Source organism: Mus caroli, unplaced genomic scaffold, assembly GCF_978045245.1.
Source record: "Mus caroli unplaced genomic scaffold, Mus_caroli_1 scaffold_15, whole genome shotgun sequence".
NCBI classification, from domain to species: domain Eukaryota; kingdom Metazoa; phylum Chordata; class Mammalia; order Rodentia; family Muridae; genus Mus; species Mus caroli.
This window is the reverse complement of record NW_028227270.1, coordinates 22518780-22536508: the sequence shown is the minus strand read 5'-3', so window position 1 is coordinate 22536508 and position 17729 is coordinate 22518780. Positions and strand designations below refer to the sequence as shown.

The window sequence follows — 17729 nt, the reverse complement described above, 5'->3', positions numbered from 1 at the left end:
AAACAAAGTGGCAAAAGACTTAATAAAGACCTATAAGTGAACATGAAAATTTCATGAACCACTTCAACAAAAAGCGGAAACGTTACCTGGCCGATCTGTAAGTGGATCTCCTTGACAGCATTTGACAAGGATCCGATAATTTCCTTTATATGAATGAGGTGAGTTTCTTCAATATCTTGAAATTTCTGGGTTTGAAATATAAAAGTTTTGATTATAAAATATATATAAACACATACAAACATAAACTCTGGAATCAAGTGACATTTTAGAAACCATTTCAATATAGGTAACTAAATTAAACTAATGAGCACTATGTTTAAAACACTTCTAGACAAATGAATCTAATAACTTTTTGTTATTCCATCGTCTTTGGCAAATATAAACTTTTCCAGAGTCTAAATATAGTACAGGTTAAACTCTACAATCAGGATTGTAAAAAATTGAGGAGACCCATAAGATAACAGTGTTTCAAAAAGTAGAGAAAAGTTTCCAAAGCTAAAATCTGATGCTAGCAAAGCAAACCCAACCATGTCTACAACCTGGCCTGTCTAACTTCGGAAAAGTTCTGCATCTCAGCGGCTCTCCATGGGAAGTGGGAATGCACTGGGCTGGGAGGACACGCACACCAGAGCCTGGGTCTCCAGGATGCCTGGGGAGCGTGGCAGGCTGGAATGCTGTTGGGAAGGAAACCTTCCCATTTATGATAGCATCTCCCAGAGAATACTACTGCTAGCCCTTGCTTTGTAAAACTCATGATCAAAACTTGAGCAATACTGAAAACTGCAGTCTCTTTGACTTTGTTTACCCCAGCATTTTCAAAACGTCAACCTCACAAGCTTTGAGTGTTTTCTCCTTCCCTAAAATACAACTGTCAGTTCTACTGCAGAGATTGCTTCTTTTTTTTTTTTTTTTTTTTTTTTTTTTTGTCAAATTAGATCCTTTAAAGAAAGGGCCTAAACTTCCTTTTTTTTTTTTTTTGGTTATCAAACTAAATTAAATTATCTCTCTTCATATTAATGCCCAACTTATTAGCACTGAGTTACCTGATCAAAGATCATTAATACAGATTATATAGTTTGTGTGAATCAGTTAAAAATATATCAATAAAGGCAAAACTATGTTAGAAGAATTGTACTAACAATTCCCAAACTTCAATCTTATTGATGAGAATGACAAATAAAGTGATTCACCCTAAGCTAATAACATATCTATTTCAAGGTCCTGAACTATCTTTAAGAATGGAACAACACCCGGGCTAGAGATGACTCAGAGCTGAAGAGCACATCTAGCTTTTGCACAAGGCCCAAGTTCAGTTTCCAGCACCCAAGTCAGACGACTTAAAGCAGCCTGTAACTCTAGCTCCAGAGGACCTGAGACTATCTCAGCTAACACCAATGTACACACAGAATACACATAAATAAAACTAAACCTTGACTCTTGCTCTTCCTTCTTGCTCCTGCTCTGTCCCCTCGCCCTACCCCATTCCCTTCCCCCTGTCTCCATGTGCTTGCTCATGGCCAGCCTCTTCTCTACTCTCTCTTTCCCTCTACTGCCCACTTACCTCCCCTCCCCTCCCCATGCCCTGAATAAACTCTATTCTATACTAAAACCTTTAAAGGAGGAGGAGCCTTGAGGAACATCCCATAGGAGGATGATTCTTCTAAGTTCTTAATAGAAGGAACGGCCCAGGGGCTGGAGAGGCGGCTCAGCACTGAGTGGGAGGGTGTTCTACAAGAGCACTGGATCACCTTGCAGGAGACTCGGGTTCAGTTCCCAGCACACACATGATGGTTCACAATCATCCCTAACACCAGATCTGCTCCTCCTTTTGACCTCTGCAGGCACCATGTATATGGTACACATGCATACATAAAGGCAAAATACTTACATCAAATAAATACATCTAATAAAAATATTTCAAAAAGAAATGGGCCTTAGCTTAAATGTCAGAAATTAACAAAATACTATATCATAAACAAATACAACCAAATATAGTAAAGCTGACTCATAGTTAATTTCATATGGATGACTCCCTTCTTCCAAGGTAAGTGTGCTTTCATTCCTTTTTTTTGTTGTTGTTGTTTTTGGTTTTTTGAGACAGGGTTTCTCTGTGTAGCCCTGGCTGTCCTAGAACTCACTTTGTAGACCAGGCTGTCCTTGAACTCAAAAATCCGCCTGCCTCTGGTTCCCGAGTGCTGGGATTAAAGGCCTGCGCCACCACGCCTGGCTCATTCCTTTATAAAACAGCTTTACCAAATAAGGTATGTTTTGAACTACTCGCTCAGAAGTGTCATGTTTATTTTTTGTGTATGAGTGTTTTGCCTGCTTGTGTATCTGTGCACCATGTGCCTGCCATGCCTTAAAAGGCCAAAAGGGGTGTCGGATCCCCTGAAACAAGAGTTACAGACACTTGTGAGCTGACATGCTGGTGGGGGCTGAGACTTGAACCCAGGTCCTCTGAAAAGCAGCCAGTGCTCTTAACCACTGAGCCATCTCTCCTGAACCCCAACCAGAAGTATCTTGAATCATGAATCCACATTTAACTCAATGTGTAGTTCAGATACAATTCCTTTTTTTTTCTTTAACCGTTTTAAGAAGTTTATGCATTTGAAATGTAAAATAAGAAAATACCTAATTGAAAAAAAAAAAGTTTATTTATTCACTTTACATCCCAATCACAGTCCCTCCTCTCTTCCCAGTCCTCTCCTCACATGACCCTTCTTCACCTTCACCTTCGAAGGGGGAGGTCTGCCCCTGGGCACCAACCCACTCTAGCACCTCAAGTCACTACTGGACTAGGTACATCCTCCCCCACTGAGGCCAGACAAGGCAGTCCAATTCGGGAAACAGGATCCACAGGCAGGCAACAATGTCAGGGTAAGCCCCTGCTCCAGTTGTGAGGAAACACGCATGAAGATCAAGCTGCACATCAAATACAAGTCTGAGATTCTGGGGTTTTCTTCTAGGATAGAAAAGGCACATTGCTAACTAATGCTAGTTCTCAAATTTATTGACTATTACTTCAGAGGACCTATAACCCTCTTCTGACTTGAGACATACCCACACACATGACACACACCAAACATACATTCATACACACACAGAGGTTTCTTCAAAAATGAAAAAAAGGAAAGAAATAATGGGAACCCATCTTAGTGGCATGTAGCAGCTTACAGCTGGGAGGCTAAAGAAGAAAGCCATGCATTTGAGGCCAGCTTGGGATACACAGGGATTCAGAAAGTGGTTTCAGCAGTTAAAACTGCCTGTAACTCCAGCTCCAGGGGATCCAATACCCTCTTCTGGCCTCTATTGGCAAATATTACATAATTAAAAACAATAAATCTTGAGGAAAAAATAAAAACAATACTAGGCAGTGTGTTTCCATGGTGTAAGTAGGAACCACATGAGCATCATCAAAAAAAGAAAAGACACAGAAAAACGTAAGAGGAAACATACATGCTAGCAAGAATTATTAAACATACCTCTCTCTTCACAAGTAGTGTGGCTCACATCTGTTCAAGCAAATTAATGTCCATTTGCAAATGGCTGAGTAAATAATTAAAATGCTATTTTGAAAAAACCCAATGAGAAAACAGAAAAAGGTAAGGAATGCTTTTAAAATATTGACATTTAAAAAAATGTCATATGGTATCCCACAAATGGTCTATGATGTGTTGGCATGTACCATTAATCTTAGCACTAGGGTGGCAAAGACAGATGAATCTCTGTCAGTTCAATGGCAGCCTGGTCTATATAGTGAGTTCCTAGTGAACTCACCTAGGGCTACATAGTGAAACCTAGATTGGGGGGAGGGGGGCATCAAAATGAGGCATGATCATACCAGGCTATAATTCCAGCACTCAAGAGAATGAGGCAAGATCACAAGTTTGAAGTCAGTTTGACCTAAAAGAATCTAAAAAACAAGCACAAACAAAACAAACAGAGTGTGTGTGTATATGTGTGTGTGTGTGTGTGTGTGTGTTCATAAAATTGCAGGTCTTAGTTAGACCCTGAATCCCACAAAGTGGCAGGAGACATCCCATTCCATCAAGCTGTTCTGTGCCCTACAAACAAACATAAATTTTAAAAAATGTAGGGGGTGGAGAGATGGCTCAGTAGATAGACAAGGTTGCTACTCCAGAAGACCCACATTCAATTCTCAGCACCTACACAACAGCTCACAACTGCCTGTAACTTCCGTTCCAGGGCGTCTTGATACCCTCTTCTGACCTATGCAGGAGAAACTCTCACAAAATATTTATTTGATTTAAAAAATATTAAGTAACACCAATACAATAAAAAATACTGAACAGCTTTTAATTCCTATGCTAATTTAAATAATTAACTGAAAGTATTTTAATTAGTAGAAGTGAAAAATTAACCATTCAATAGTAACTGGGCGGGACTGGTGAGATGGCTCAGTGGGTAAGAGCACCCGACTGCTCTTCCAAAGGTCCGGAGATCAAATCCCAGCAACCACATGGTGGCTCACAACCATCCGTAACGAGATCTGACTCCCTCTTCTGGTGTGTCTGAAGACAGCTACAGTGTACTTACATATAATCAATAAATAAATCTTTAAAAAAATAAAAATAAAAAAATAGTAACTACCTTATAATACATGTTCTTAACAATTTAAAAGACAAAACAGCATCTGCTCTAGGCTGTAACAGTCTTCTTCGCAACAGAAACTTCACTATCTTAGAAATCTCATTTAATAGAAGCAAAGCCTTCTGGTGGAAGCACCGTTTTTTTCCATATAACACAACTGATGGAACCCTCTGCACTCATCAGTGGCTTTGCTGTCAGAACACATCCGACTTTTCTTTTTCTCTGGCTTTTACTTGGGGTTCAGCTTCTCTTCCTCCATCAAGTTCTCAAGGACCCCGTGCAAAACAAGCATGACATCATCATGGCTTTGTGAACTCACACTATTTTATAATGGCTCAAATTATAATCTCTTACCCAAAATCTTTGGAGCCAGGTACATTTTAGATTTTTTTTTCTTTTTAAAATAAATACACAGGTACTATAACAATATAGCCTATTTTATACGATTATCAGTATAATTTTGTGCTTATCAATAGCATTAATATTTGTAGCAAAAGCATGTACATTCAGTCTAAGCTGAAATTATAAACAGCTCCATGCAGATTCAGATCAAGTTTTGCTGTTGAAAGACTTATGATAAAAACAAATTTGGACTTAGGAAACTGTGAGGATCCAAAATTGTGGCTCTAAGACTGGAATGCTACATCCAATGCTACCGCAGAGTCAACATGTTGTCCACCTCAGCACGACCTGCTCGCCACACGCCAACTAAGTGCTTCATGAAACCTCTCCCGTTTCTCTTTCTCCACGAATCTGACAAGTCAAAATCTGAAAGTGATCTCAGCTCCCTGAGAATCGCTCCCTCCCTAATCCCTTAGGCGCCCACAGCATTTGCAGCTCTCCTCCAAAATGGACCACAAGAGCCTCCTCACTCTCATCACCTGACTATTCTGCTGACTTCCAAATTGGACTACTCATCTCTTCCGGGGCTAGAATAATACAGTCTCCACAGAACTGCCAGAGCTAACTTTTAAAATGCAGATCCAATCATGTTACAACAAAATTTAGGTGGCTACCAAGCTGCCAGCTGCTCTTAGAGAACTACTAATCCTTTGTATATTCTAGTCTTCACCCAATTTCTTTTTTTTTTTTTTAAATATTTTTATTACATATTTTCCTCAATTACATTTCCAATACTATCCCAAAAGTCCCCCATAGCGCCCCCCACTTCCCTACCCACCCATTCCCATTCTTTTGGCCCTGGCATTCCCCTATATTGGGGCATATAAAGTTTGCAAGTCCAATGGGCCTCTCTTTCCATTGATGGCCGACTAGGCCATCTTTCGATACATATGCAGCTAGAGACAAGAGCTCCAGGGTTCTGGTTAGTACATCATGTTGTTCCAACAATAGGGTTGCAGATCCCTTTAGCTCCTTGGGTACTTTCTCTAGCTTCTCCATTGGGAGCCCTGTGATACATCCAATAGCTGACTGTGAACATCCACTCCTGTGTTTGCTAGGCCCCGGCATCGTCTCACATGAGACAGCTATATTTGGGTCCTTTCAGCAAAATCTTGCTAGTGTATGCAATGGTGTCAGCGTTTAGAAGCTGATTATGGGACTTCACCCAATTTCTTAAGCTCGTTTCTTTTTAACTATTTCCTTTTTATTCCTCTCAGTTTTACAGTTTTCTTTGTAGACTATAGCATCCATTTATTTTATATTTTATACTCCTGGACTTCATGTTCATGGCCTCAAAGTCTAGGCTTCTTCTGCCCTACATTCTACTCATGTTTCAAATCTCCACTTTATTTCTTGATGTATATGTTTTATATTTATTTGTTGTACTGGGGAGAGGGGTGTGCCATGGCTCATGTAGAGGTCAGATGATAACTTGTTGAATTCTGGACGTTAGGCAGCAAGTGCCTTTACCTGCCTGCCCCAAGTCTCAGTGCTAAATATCATGTCTCCAAAACAAGTCTCCCAAACTCCTGGTTTAAATTCTCGATTACTCTTTATTATTCTCTCTCCTAGAAGCTTAGTTCTCCCCTTTATAACACTTATAAAACTTATTACTATAAGCATGCATTTCATACCTGTCTCCATCCTCTATACTGTCAATTGAGTATGCCTGCATCTAGCACAGTGCCTTTGGCATAACAGGTAAACATGGACATGTGTGCCTGCAAGTATGCACACATACACACAAACAAACCTTTTGGGGTATGAGATGGAAGTCTTTCATTTCCTCACGTGAGGAGAAAGAAAAAGGAACTAGCAAAGATTCAGAATTATCAAGACTTCTTTCACATCTAATATATGCCCCCACCCCCCAATGAGAAACCATTTTAGCTGCTGAGAAAATAAGAATAAACAAAGTATCTGAGCTTTGTCCTCATAAAATTTACACGTGGAAAAGACACAAAACAGAACAGGAGTGAAGGTGTGTGCTTCATCATGGTGCAGCCCTCAGAAATGATGACTAAAGCGTTCCACAGTCCCATCCTTAGCCTCGGGCCCAGAGCTGCAGCACACTGTGAAGACCAAGCAGCATGAGATGGTAAGTCACTGTGGTCTGCAGGGTCCTGTGCTAGCTACTGAATGAAATGAAATTCCTGCTGCCATAAATGGTGCTGGGTGCTAAGAACATAAGAAGACGAGAGTGAGAGCAGAAGTGTCATTAGGTAGAACTCACCAAGTGCAGCCATCTTAAAATAGGCCTTCCTTCCACTACGACTGAAACACCACCAAATCACCTGTCATTTACCCAGTCACAAGAGCACATCTCATTGTCTACCTTCATCCATGAAAATTTGAGAACAGAGCTTTTCACTGTTTTGTTTACTGTTGTATCTTCAGTACTATCTTCCAGTTTTCTTCTTACACAGACATCATAAAATCAAGACTCAAGCCTGACAACCAGCATGGTCTTCACCATCTGCAAAGCCTTCATTTTCCTCAATTGTATTTAAACAGCTCTTATGTATTTGAGTAAGCTCGTATGACGCCGTTATAGTCAGAATGTGAAATGCCCATCACAGGCTTCTGTGTTTGAACACTTGGTCCCCAGCTGCTTAACTGTTTTGGGACATCACGGAATCTTGTGGACAAATGTGCCTAGCTGGCAGATGTAGAGGACAGGGACGGGGTTTGGGGAGTCTAGGCTAGCTCTACTTCCAGACTTAACTTCTGCTTCCCAATCCACTAAGATGTAAGAAAGTAGCCTTGTCTTCTACACAGCCCTCTCAGCTGTCTGGTCGTGGTGACAGGAAAGACAACTGGTGTAAGACGCACTCGCACTCTGCCATGTTGGCCTCCATCTCCCAAACAAGATGCCAATATAAACCACCACAGTACTCAAACAGTTCATTTAAATTTCTCTAATACTAAGAAAATTAAACAAAAATTCTATTATTTAACCAATGTTCACAAATATAAGCATCCTGTCTTTAATTTAAAGCCTTAAAAATACCAACCTGGGCTGTTTCTGTCATCTTCTGCTCAAAGTCTGCCTTTGTTAATGCATACTTTTCCACATAAAGTTTGTAAGTATCTGTAGCTTTCTTAGACTTAACAGCTGCCTGTAACAAAACAAAAGCACTTTTAAAAGAAGTGTTTATTTTCTGTATATTAGTGTTTGCATACCTAGTGCTCTCTAGAGCAGAAGGCATCCGATCCCTTGACAGCAGACCTAGAGGTGGCTGTGGGCCACAATATGAGTGCTAGGAATCAGACCTGGGTCCCTTGCAAAGCCACCTTTCTAGCCCACCCCCCAAAAGCATAAAAACTGAGGTTAACCGTTTTTCCTTCTTAATGTAAGGTAATATGAAGTAACAAATTAAAAATACATTTAAGAGTTGTTTTGATACACAAACTTTAATCTTTTAATGCCTGTCTTAATCACTTCTTTTTTTTTTTAATAGACAGACAATAACTCAGGAGTCAAACATGGACTCTAATGGAATGTTCAAAAAATTCAAACATGCCCACTTTACAGCCCAGAGCAAGATTCTATAACCATAAGTAACAGCTGTGAGAAACTAGTAACGAAGCAATGTAAAAAAGTACACCAATCAGAAGGCACACTTTTCTACAATAGTAGGTCTTCCTTCCTTCCCATTAATGCACACATATTCTATTTACTGTCTAATTAAAATTTATAAATTATCCAAGTGATGGCAGCACATGCCTTTAATCCCAGCACTCTGTCACGATTTCTGAGTTCAAAGCTAATCTTGCCTATATACAGAGTGAGTTCCAGGACAGCCAAAGCTATACAGAGAAAGCCTGTCTCGAAAAAACAAAAACCAAAAAACTCTATAAACCAAACTCAAAATTTAAAAAATTGGCTTGCTATGATAGTTCTCAGCTTCTAGGATGGTCCAGTAAACCAATAAATTCATTTTTAATTGTTATCTATTTCTCAGGCACTCTTTTACAAAAACCCACTATAGTAATAATATAGTTTTATCAGTTACTTAATGAAAATAGTAAATATAATAAAGGAACATGAAATTATATGACATCTTTTCTTCAAGGACTTTGTAAAATAACCAACATATAAATAGAAATCAGAAAGTAACAAAACCACAGAAATCAATATAGAATTTGGATGAGACACAGTCTGGAGAAAAGATCCTACGAAGCTCTGTACTGGACACATAGCTAAAGAGTCCTCAGTACTGTAGACAGTGGTATGTGGACAACAGGAGCACCAAGCCAAGGCATCAAGCCAAGGCATCAAGCCAAGGCAGAGAGAAGGTCTGGGAGGAGCAGGCCAGCCTTGGTGGTGGCAGAGGAAAAACAAGAAATACCTACTGTCTAAAGGCTGATCAATTTGGACATAAGAAGATGGGTTGTAAAATAAGAGTTCAAAGGTGAAGGGCAAGCTGTAGGGTGTCAATATAAAAGTATCTCCATATTCTTGATGGCAGTTTGATGAACAACAAATAGTAGGATATGCTAGGTAAACCTATCCTTGCTAAGAACAAAGTAAGTTTCATCAAACGACGGTATGGGGGACATATCAAGTAATTAGTCTAGATGACTAAAAATACCTCCAAGGGGTCTAGAGTAATGCTAAGAGCCAAGTGAAAGCTTTCTAACAGGACATTTGTGTAGGGCCAATCAGTGCCAATATATAATTACCTTTAGCTGAATTTCCAGGACAAGAACTGGAAACAGAAAAACTAGCTTTGCTGTGGGTTAAGATTGGCAACAGAAATACATGGTCTTTAAATAGACAATTTTGTGTTCCCTAAAATTCAATAAAAATTATAACACATATTATATGCTTTTCTGCCTTAAAAAAAGTTTTATTTTTATTTGTGGTGTGTGTGTGTCTATCACATATGTGAGAATACCCAGCGAGGCCAGAAGACGGTATCAGAACCCCTGAAACTGGAGTTAATTCTAAATTGCTTGACATGGGTGCTAAGACTCTAACTCACAGCCATCTCTCCAGCTCCTTTCCCACCTTCTTAAAGAAAGTACATGTAGGATGCCATATTAAGTTAAACTGGCCTGGAGCCAGAAGAAAATTAATTAAAATTCTGGACCTACCATTTACTTCCCCCTAATAGATATCTTTGAGTTTTACATGACTCTTTTACTCCTAAAATAGAAATTTTTAAGGCTGCAATAGTTACCCCACTATAATTAGATAAAGTGCTTGGGAGCTAGCGAGATGGTCACGGGTTAGAAGGTAAAGGATGCTTGCTGCCACAGCAGAGAGCTCTGAAACTCAGGTAAAGGGGAGCACTGATTCCAGCACATTATCTTCTGCCTGAAAAACTGTAATACTTACGACAGGTCCTGGCACATACACAAATTTGTAAATAACTGTTTTGTTTTTTTTTTAAAGATTCATTTATTATATGTAAGTACACTGTAGCTGTCTTCAGACACTCCAGAAGAGGGCGCCAGATCTCGTTACGGATGGTTGTGAGCCACCATGTGGTTGCTGGGATTTGAACTCTGGACCTTCAGAAGAGCAGTCGGGTGCTCTTACCCACTGAGCCATCTCACCAGCCCTGTAAATAACTGTTAACAGCTATTTTTATGTTTCTAACAAGGAACAACATAAAAACTGCCCATTACTAAGTTTTGTTGTTATATAGAGGCATGTCTAAGCACTGACGTGCACTGAGTAGCTCATCCTAAAGAACATGACCCAGACAGGGTCCCAGAGCTAAGAAGGCAATTCAGACATCAGGTCCTACTCCTAAGCAAGAAACTACTTAACTGATGCCTGCTGGCAAAGGGGAAATTGGTTTGCTCTGATCAGAGTGTCACTGGGTATTATCAAGCCCCTCCAGGGCAGTGTCCATGCCCAGGAATAGTTGCCCAACACAAAACAAACTCCCTGTTTTATTCTGTGGGTTTTTTGTTTCATTTGGACTTTTTTTCTGAAGATTTACTTATTTATTATATGTAAGTACACTGTAGCTGTTTTCAGACACAACAGAAGAGGGAGTCAGATCTCATTACAGATGGTTGTGAGCTACCATGTGGTTGCTGGGATTTGAACTCAGGACCTTTGGAAGAGTCCGTGCTCTTAGCCACTGAGCCATCTCTCCAGCCCTCATTTGGCCATTTTTTTGTCTTACTGGTTTCCTGTTTAATTTTCTTTCCGTTTTTTAAAGAGAAAAAGAGAAAGAGAGGAAGGGAGAGAGAACAAAGTTGTGTGGACAGGGAGATAAGATCTGGGAGGAGTTGGGGAGGGGAAATTATGTTCAAAATATATTTCACTCATAAAATATACTGAAGCAAATCACTCATTAAGGCAATAATCTATTCTAAAGCATGAAACTAAAACAAACTTGTAAATTTGCCTTTATTAAAAAACTGGAAATTCAATAATTTTTCAAGTAACATGCTGCTAAAGACAATGTAGTGATGAATTCTCACAATAATAATACTGATATCACTATTGTAAGTCAATAGTAATAAAGTCAACTGTTTGGAGGAACGTAACTTCACACAGAAGATCTGTACTATGTAACTATCTTTTTATTTTATTTTATTTTTTATTTCTTTTTTTTTTGGGGGGGGGGTTCGAGACAGGGTTTCTCTGTATAGCCCTGGCTGTCCTGGAACTCACTTTATAGACCAGGCTGGCCTCAAACTCAGAAATCCACCTGCCTCTGCCTCCCGAGTGCTGGGATTAAAGGCGTGCGCCACCACGCCCATCTTAGCTTATCTTTTCTTGCGTCCCAATTTGTATTTATTATATAAACTGTAAAGGAACTTATTACTCCAAATCTCATCAAATTTTTAATTTTTTCATTTTACTTTTACCCAAAGGTATACATTATATTTTTCCAATTAGGTATGTTAAATATTTTACAAAGATTTCAAAATTGTTTCTAAATGAAATATGCATCAAGTAAGTGAATGGGTGAACTGCTTTAAGAGGAAGAGTAAAAGCTATGGTGGCATACCCCTCTAATCCAGCAATCAAGAAGCGAAGGCAGGTGGATCTCCAAGTTTGAAGCCATAGTGAGTTACAACCAGCCAGGAATACACAGAGATTCTATCTCAAACAAAACAAAACACACAAAAAAGAAAAAGAAAAAGAAAAAGAAAAGAAAAGAAAAGAAAAGAAAAGAAAAGAAAAGAAAAGAAAAGAAAAGAAAAGAAAAGAAAAAAAAAAGACCTACTCTCAATTAAAACAGAATAGGAGAAAAGGTTATGGTCCACTAAAATACAATATAAATTTTGTTCAGTCAGCAACAACATACACTTAAAGCTTATTGCTACATGGTTATGTTTTTCTAAATACAGTAAATTATTTCATCAATTGTCTTACTGTGTAAGTAACCAGGGTAGGGAGATAGCTCAATAAATTTTATACCATGGAAGCAAAGAGACTTGGGTTCAGGTCCCCAGCATCTATATAAAAGCCAGGCATGATGGTGTCTGTCCTTCTGCAATCCTGGTACTGAAGCAAGCAGAGACTCTTAGACTGCAGGCACTCAGTGGCCTCCTGGTCAATGAAGCTCAGGTAGATGGAGATTCAGGAAATAAGGGAGAGTAACAGAGGAGGACAAAGTGACCTCTGGCCTCCGTGCGTGCACGTGCTCTACATACACCACTACACATATAAAAAAATACTTTGGAAGTTTTAGAGATATTTTTATTATAATTACCTTTTCTATTTCTCTTTGTGTAGCTCCTTCCTTTTTCAGACGTTCCTGTTCTACACATTTGACATTGTAATTTTCCTTAGACTTCTGGAGAGCCTGAGTTATATTCTGAATGGCTTGGACTGCTTCCAGAGTCCCTGCAACTTCTTCTTTAGTCTGTTTAATAAGAAATGGTTCAATGGGGGGGAGGGAAGGGGGAGGGTATAGGGGGGACTTCTGGGATAGCATTGGAAATGTAAATGAAGAAAATACCTAATAAAAAAATTTTTAAAAAGGGGAAAAAAAAAGAAATGGTTCAATAAAATAAATTCTGAAGCATTTACTAGGCAACTGCTCAGCCTTCAACAGAGAGAGAGAGAGAAAGAGAGAGAGAGTGAGTTACCTTCTTATGAGACTTTACTTGCTCCTCTCCGTACTTCTGAACTTCCTTTATTAATTCCTGTAATTTTCTAACAAGATCCAAATGACAATTTGCTAATTTCTCTGTAGATGTTTTGAACACATCCCACATAGGTGCAAATGTTCTAAGGGAAAAGCACAATTTGGGGGTAATTTATTAAAAGAAAAAGGAACCAGTAAAAAAAGAAAGAAAAGTAAAGTTTAAAGTTCTAAGTTGAACTCTTTTTTTTTTTTTTTTTTTTTTTGGTTTTTTGAGACAGGGTTTCTCTGTATAGCCCTGGCTGTCCTGGAACTCACTCTGTAGACCAGGCTGGCCTCGAACTCAGAAATCCGCCTGCCTCTGCCTCCCGAGTGCTGGGATTAAAGGCGTGCGCCACCACGCCCGGCTTAAGTTGAACTCTTATTCAGCTATTTTCTTTGGGAAAAAGATGAAATTAAAATAATGACCTATGTTTTTGTGTTTGTCCTTGCTTAATTATTTGTATCTTTGAACTATAGGGATACAAAACTTGCTGGGCGGGCAGGGGTGGCGCACGCCTTTAATCCCAGCACTCGGGAGGCAGAGGCAGGTGGATTTCTGAGTTCGAGGCCAGCCTGGTCTACAAAGTGAGTTCCAGGACAGCCAGGGCTACACAGAGAAACCCTGTCTCGAAAAAACAAAAACAAACAAACAAACAAAAACCTTAGTTAATTTTATACCACAGGTCTTCACAGCTCACCATTTAAGTGTACCGGACACATCATGAGCCTTTGTGTGATGAACTAGTACTAAAAGTTAACGTTCAAGCTACTGGCTTACCAGTAAAGACGCTCCATCATAAAGTGGCTCTGGGGTTGGAGACGTAGCTCAATGACTGAGGGCTTGTCTCACATGTAAGAGAGCCTGGGTCAATGACTGAGGGCTTGTCTGTCTCACATGTAAGAGAGCCTGGGTCAATGACTGAGGCTTGTCTGTCTCACATGTAAGAGAGCCTGGGTCAATGACTGAGGGCTTGTCTGTCTCACATGTAAGAGAGCCTGGGTCAATGACTGAGGCTTGTCTGTCTCACATGTAAGAGAGCCTGGGTCAATGACTGAGGGCTTGTCTGTCTCACATGTAAGAGAGCCTGGGTCAATGACTGAGGGCTTGTCTGTCTCACATGTAAGAGAGCCTGGGTCAATGACTGAGGGCTTGTCTGTCTCACATGTAAGAGAGCCTGGGTCAATGACTGAGGGCTTGTCTGTCTCACATGTAAGAGAGCCTGGGTCAATGACTGAGGCTTGTCTGTCTCACATGTAAGAGAGCCTGGGTCAATGACTGAGGGCTTGTCTCACATGTAAGAGAGCCTGGGTCAATGACTGAGGGCTTGTCTGTCTCACATGTAAGAGAGCGTGGGTCAATGACTGAGGCTTGTCTGTCTCACATGTAAGAGAGCCTGGGTCAATGACTGAGGCTTGTCTGTCTCACATGTAAGAGAGCCTGGGTCAATGACTGAGGGCTTGTCTCACATGTAAGAGAGCCTGGGTCAATGACTGAGGGCTTGTCTGTCTCACATGTAAGAGAGCCTGGGTCAATGACTGAGGGCTTGTCTGTCTCACATGTAAGAGAGCCTGGGTCAATGACTGAGGGCTTGTCTCACATGTAAGAGAGCCTGGGTCAATGACTGAGGGCTTGTCTCACATGTAAGAGAGCCTGGGTCAATGACTGAGGGCTTGTCTGTCTCACATGTAAGAGAGCCTGGGTCAATGACTGAGGCTTGTCTGTCTCACATGTAAGAGAGCCTGGGTCAATGACTGAGGCTTGTCTGTCTCACATGTAAGAGAGCCTGGGTCAATGACTGAGGCTTGTCTGTCTCACATGTAAGAGAGCCTGGGTCAATGACTGAGGCTTGTCTGTCTCACATGTAAGAGAGCCTGGGTCAATGACTGAGGCTTGTCTCACATGTAAGAGAGCCTGGGTCAATGACTGAGGGCTTGTCTCACATGTAAGAGAGCGTGGGTCAATGACTGAGGCTTGTCTGTCTCACATGTAAGAGAGCCTGGGTCAATGACTGAGGGCTTGTCTGTCTCACATGTAAGAGAGCCTGGGTCAATGACTGAGGCTTGTCTGTCTCACATGTAAGAGAGCGTGGGTCAATGACTGAGGCTTGTCTGTCTCACATGTAAGAGAGCCTGGGTCAATGACTGAGGGCTTGTCTGTCTCACATGTAAGAGAGCCTGGGTCAATGACTGAGGGCTTGTCTGTCTCACATGTAAGAGAGCGTGGGTCAATGACTGAGGCTTGTCTGTCTCACATGTAAGAGAGCCTGGGTCAATGACTGAGGGCTTGTCTGTCTCACATGTAAGAGAGCCTGGGTCAATGACTGAGGCTTGTCTCACATGTAAGAGATCCTGGGTCAATGACTGAGGGCTTGTCTGTCTCACATGTAAGAGAGCCTGGGTCAATGACTGAGGCTTGTCTGTCCCACATGTAAGAGAGCGTGGGTTTCATCCCCAACACCACAATAATCAGATAACAAAAATAAAACCACCACTTCTGAATTTAAAGAAGCAAAAATCAATTTTACATGTGATTTCTTTATGCATTCAACAATTATACACAAATTATTTAACAGCAGCGATCAAAATCTTTATCTGAGTTTTGTATTGTACCTATGTACTTAAAACAATATACTAGCAGATTCACCTTTCTGCCACAGTGTATGGAATACGCGACATATTTTCCTGTCACTTTTTCTCACTAGTGGAAGGCTTAAAATAGTCAACGGTCTCAAGCATCCCTTGGATAGCACTAAATAGATTTCCACAGTTAGTTTAAATCAGGCTGGTTAGTATAGAGTGTTCTAAGGATAATCCATGCTGTGGTCAAGTACACGCTTTAAAGGTGTGCACAATAAAGCTTTGAACAGAAAAAAAAAAAAAACAAATGGCAGCCAGGCATAGTGGGGCATACCTTTAATCCCACTTGGGAGGCAAAGATAGGCAGATCATTGTGAGTTTGAGGCCAGCCTGGCACACAAAGCAAGTTCCGGGACAGCCAGGTTGCACAGAAAAACCCTGTTACACAGAAAAACCCTGTCTCAGAAAGCCATTAAAAAAAGAAGAAAAAGAAAACACAAATGGTATCAACATCCACTAAGGCACAACAGTAAAGAATACAGTCACAGCCAGGCATGGTGGCACAAGCCATTAAGCACTCAGAAGGCAGAGACAGGCAGATCTTTGTGAGTATGAGGCCAGCCTGGTCTACAAAGCAAGTTCAGGATAGCCAGGGCTACTACACAGAGAAACCTTATGTCTCGAAAAACAAAACAAAAAACAAACAAAAAGAAAAAAACAAATCAAAGCAAACCCCGACAGTCACTTATTATCCTAGCATGTACTCTTTGATGAGGCTGAACGCCTTAGACTAGGGCTGTTATATGATTAGATTTTATCTTACTTGAAATTTAATCAACACTAAATCTGACAGTGGTTGGAAATTTTCAAGAGAAAAAAAAATACCCCAAAATACATGAACTTCACTTCCTGTAAGCCTGGTATACACTAGTCACGAAATCTCAGGGCAGGTAAGAGAGTGTACCATTACCAACAATTCTTTACACTGAGAAAGGTATTCAATACAAGATTTCTCTAAAAGTAGCTTCCTTGAAGCCACCAAGCTGCCTTAGCAAGCAAAGGTGTTTGGTATGTAAACCCAATAGCCTGAGTTCAGTCCCTGTGACCCACGTAACGGTAGAAAGAAGAGAACTGAGTCCATAAAGGAACCCCCTGCCCTACCTTCCTACCCACCTACATGAAAGAATTCTAATTTTCATTTTATGTGTGTGGGTGCCTTGCCTGCATGTATGCCTGCATACCAAGTGTGAGCGTCTGATGCCCAAGGAGGCCAGAAGTACTGAATCTCCTGCAAGTGGGGTTACAGGTGGTTGTGAGCCATGACGTGGGTACTAAGGATTGAACCTGGGTCCTCTGGAAGTGGAGCAATGCTCCAACCACTGATCCATCTCTCCAGCTCCACACATTAAAATACGTGTTTTTTATTTTAAACTTAATTATAAGAAAGTTTCAAATTAAAGAAAAACAAATCACACACAAACCCAGACCCAAAGACACAACTCAGTGAAATGTCTAGTTAGAGTAGCCAACTAGAATGGAAGCTGTCCAGCTTCACACTGGATTTTATACTTTCACTACTAAACATGTTTTTATGGACTTATCCACACAAAGTCTAAAAAATCCACAACAGTTAAACTAAAAAAAAGCTATTAGCTTTATATCCTCCTTATAATTTATGTTCAGTGTTTGTATTTGGTACTTCATCATCCCCTAATACTTAGCCTTTCTTGTCCTCTTTTCTACGCATTACTGTGTACGCACATGTATATTTCTTTACACTTATTTATTTACTTATACACACACATGTATGCTGGAGCACACTTTTAACCTTGCACTCACTATTAAATTTTTTAATTGTGATATTTACAACTTTTTTTTCTGGGCAAGTAATACACATTTTATTAATAGGCAAACTGAGAAATTCAAAATACACTTAAGTGTAAGGGAATACAAAATTAAACTTCTTGACAAAATATACAACAATAAACAAAAACAGTATTTAAAATCTCTATGCTCTTAAGAGATGAACAGAAA

The 17729-nt window shown here is 40.2% G+C and overlaps 1 protein-coding gene across 2 annotated transcripts in view; it reads right to left on the bottom strand.

The window, feature by feature from the left end:
• The window catches only part of Fcho2 (FCH and mu domain containing endocytic adaptor 2), a 93881-nt gene that overhangs the window by 52685 nt on the left and 23467 nt on the right, over positions 1 to 17729 (bottom strand). For both annotated transcript variants that reach the window (XM_021179877.3, XM_029468219.2), the window contains exons 4-7: positions 13081 to 13222; positions 12702 to 12854; positions 8028 to 8132; positions 87 to 185 (exon numbers count right to left, since the gene is read on the bottom strand). In XM_021179877.3, coding sequence (XP_021035536.1) covers positions 87 to 185; positions 8028 to 8132; positions 12702 to 12854; positions 13081 to 13222 — 499 coding nt within the window. The remainder of the gene's footprint in view (positions 1 to 86; positions 186 to 8027; positions 8133 to 12701; positions 12855 to 13080; positions 13223 to 17729) is intronic.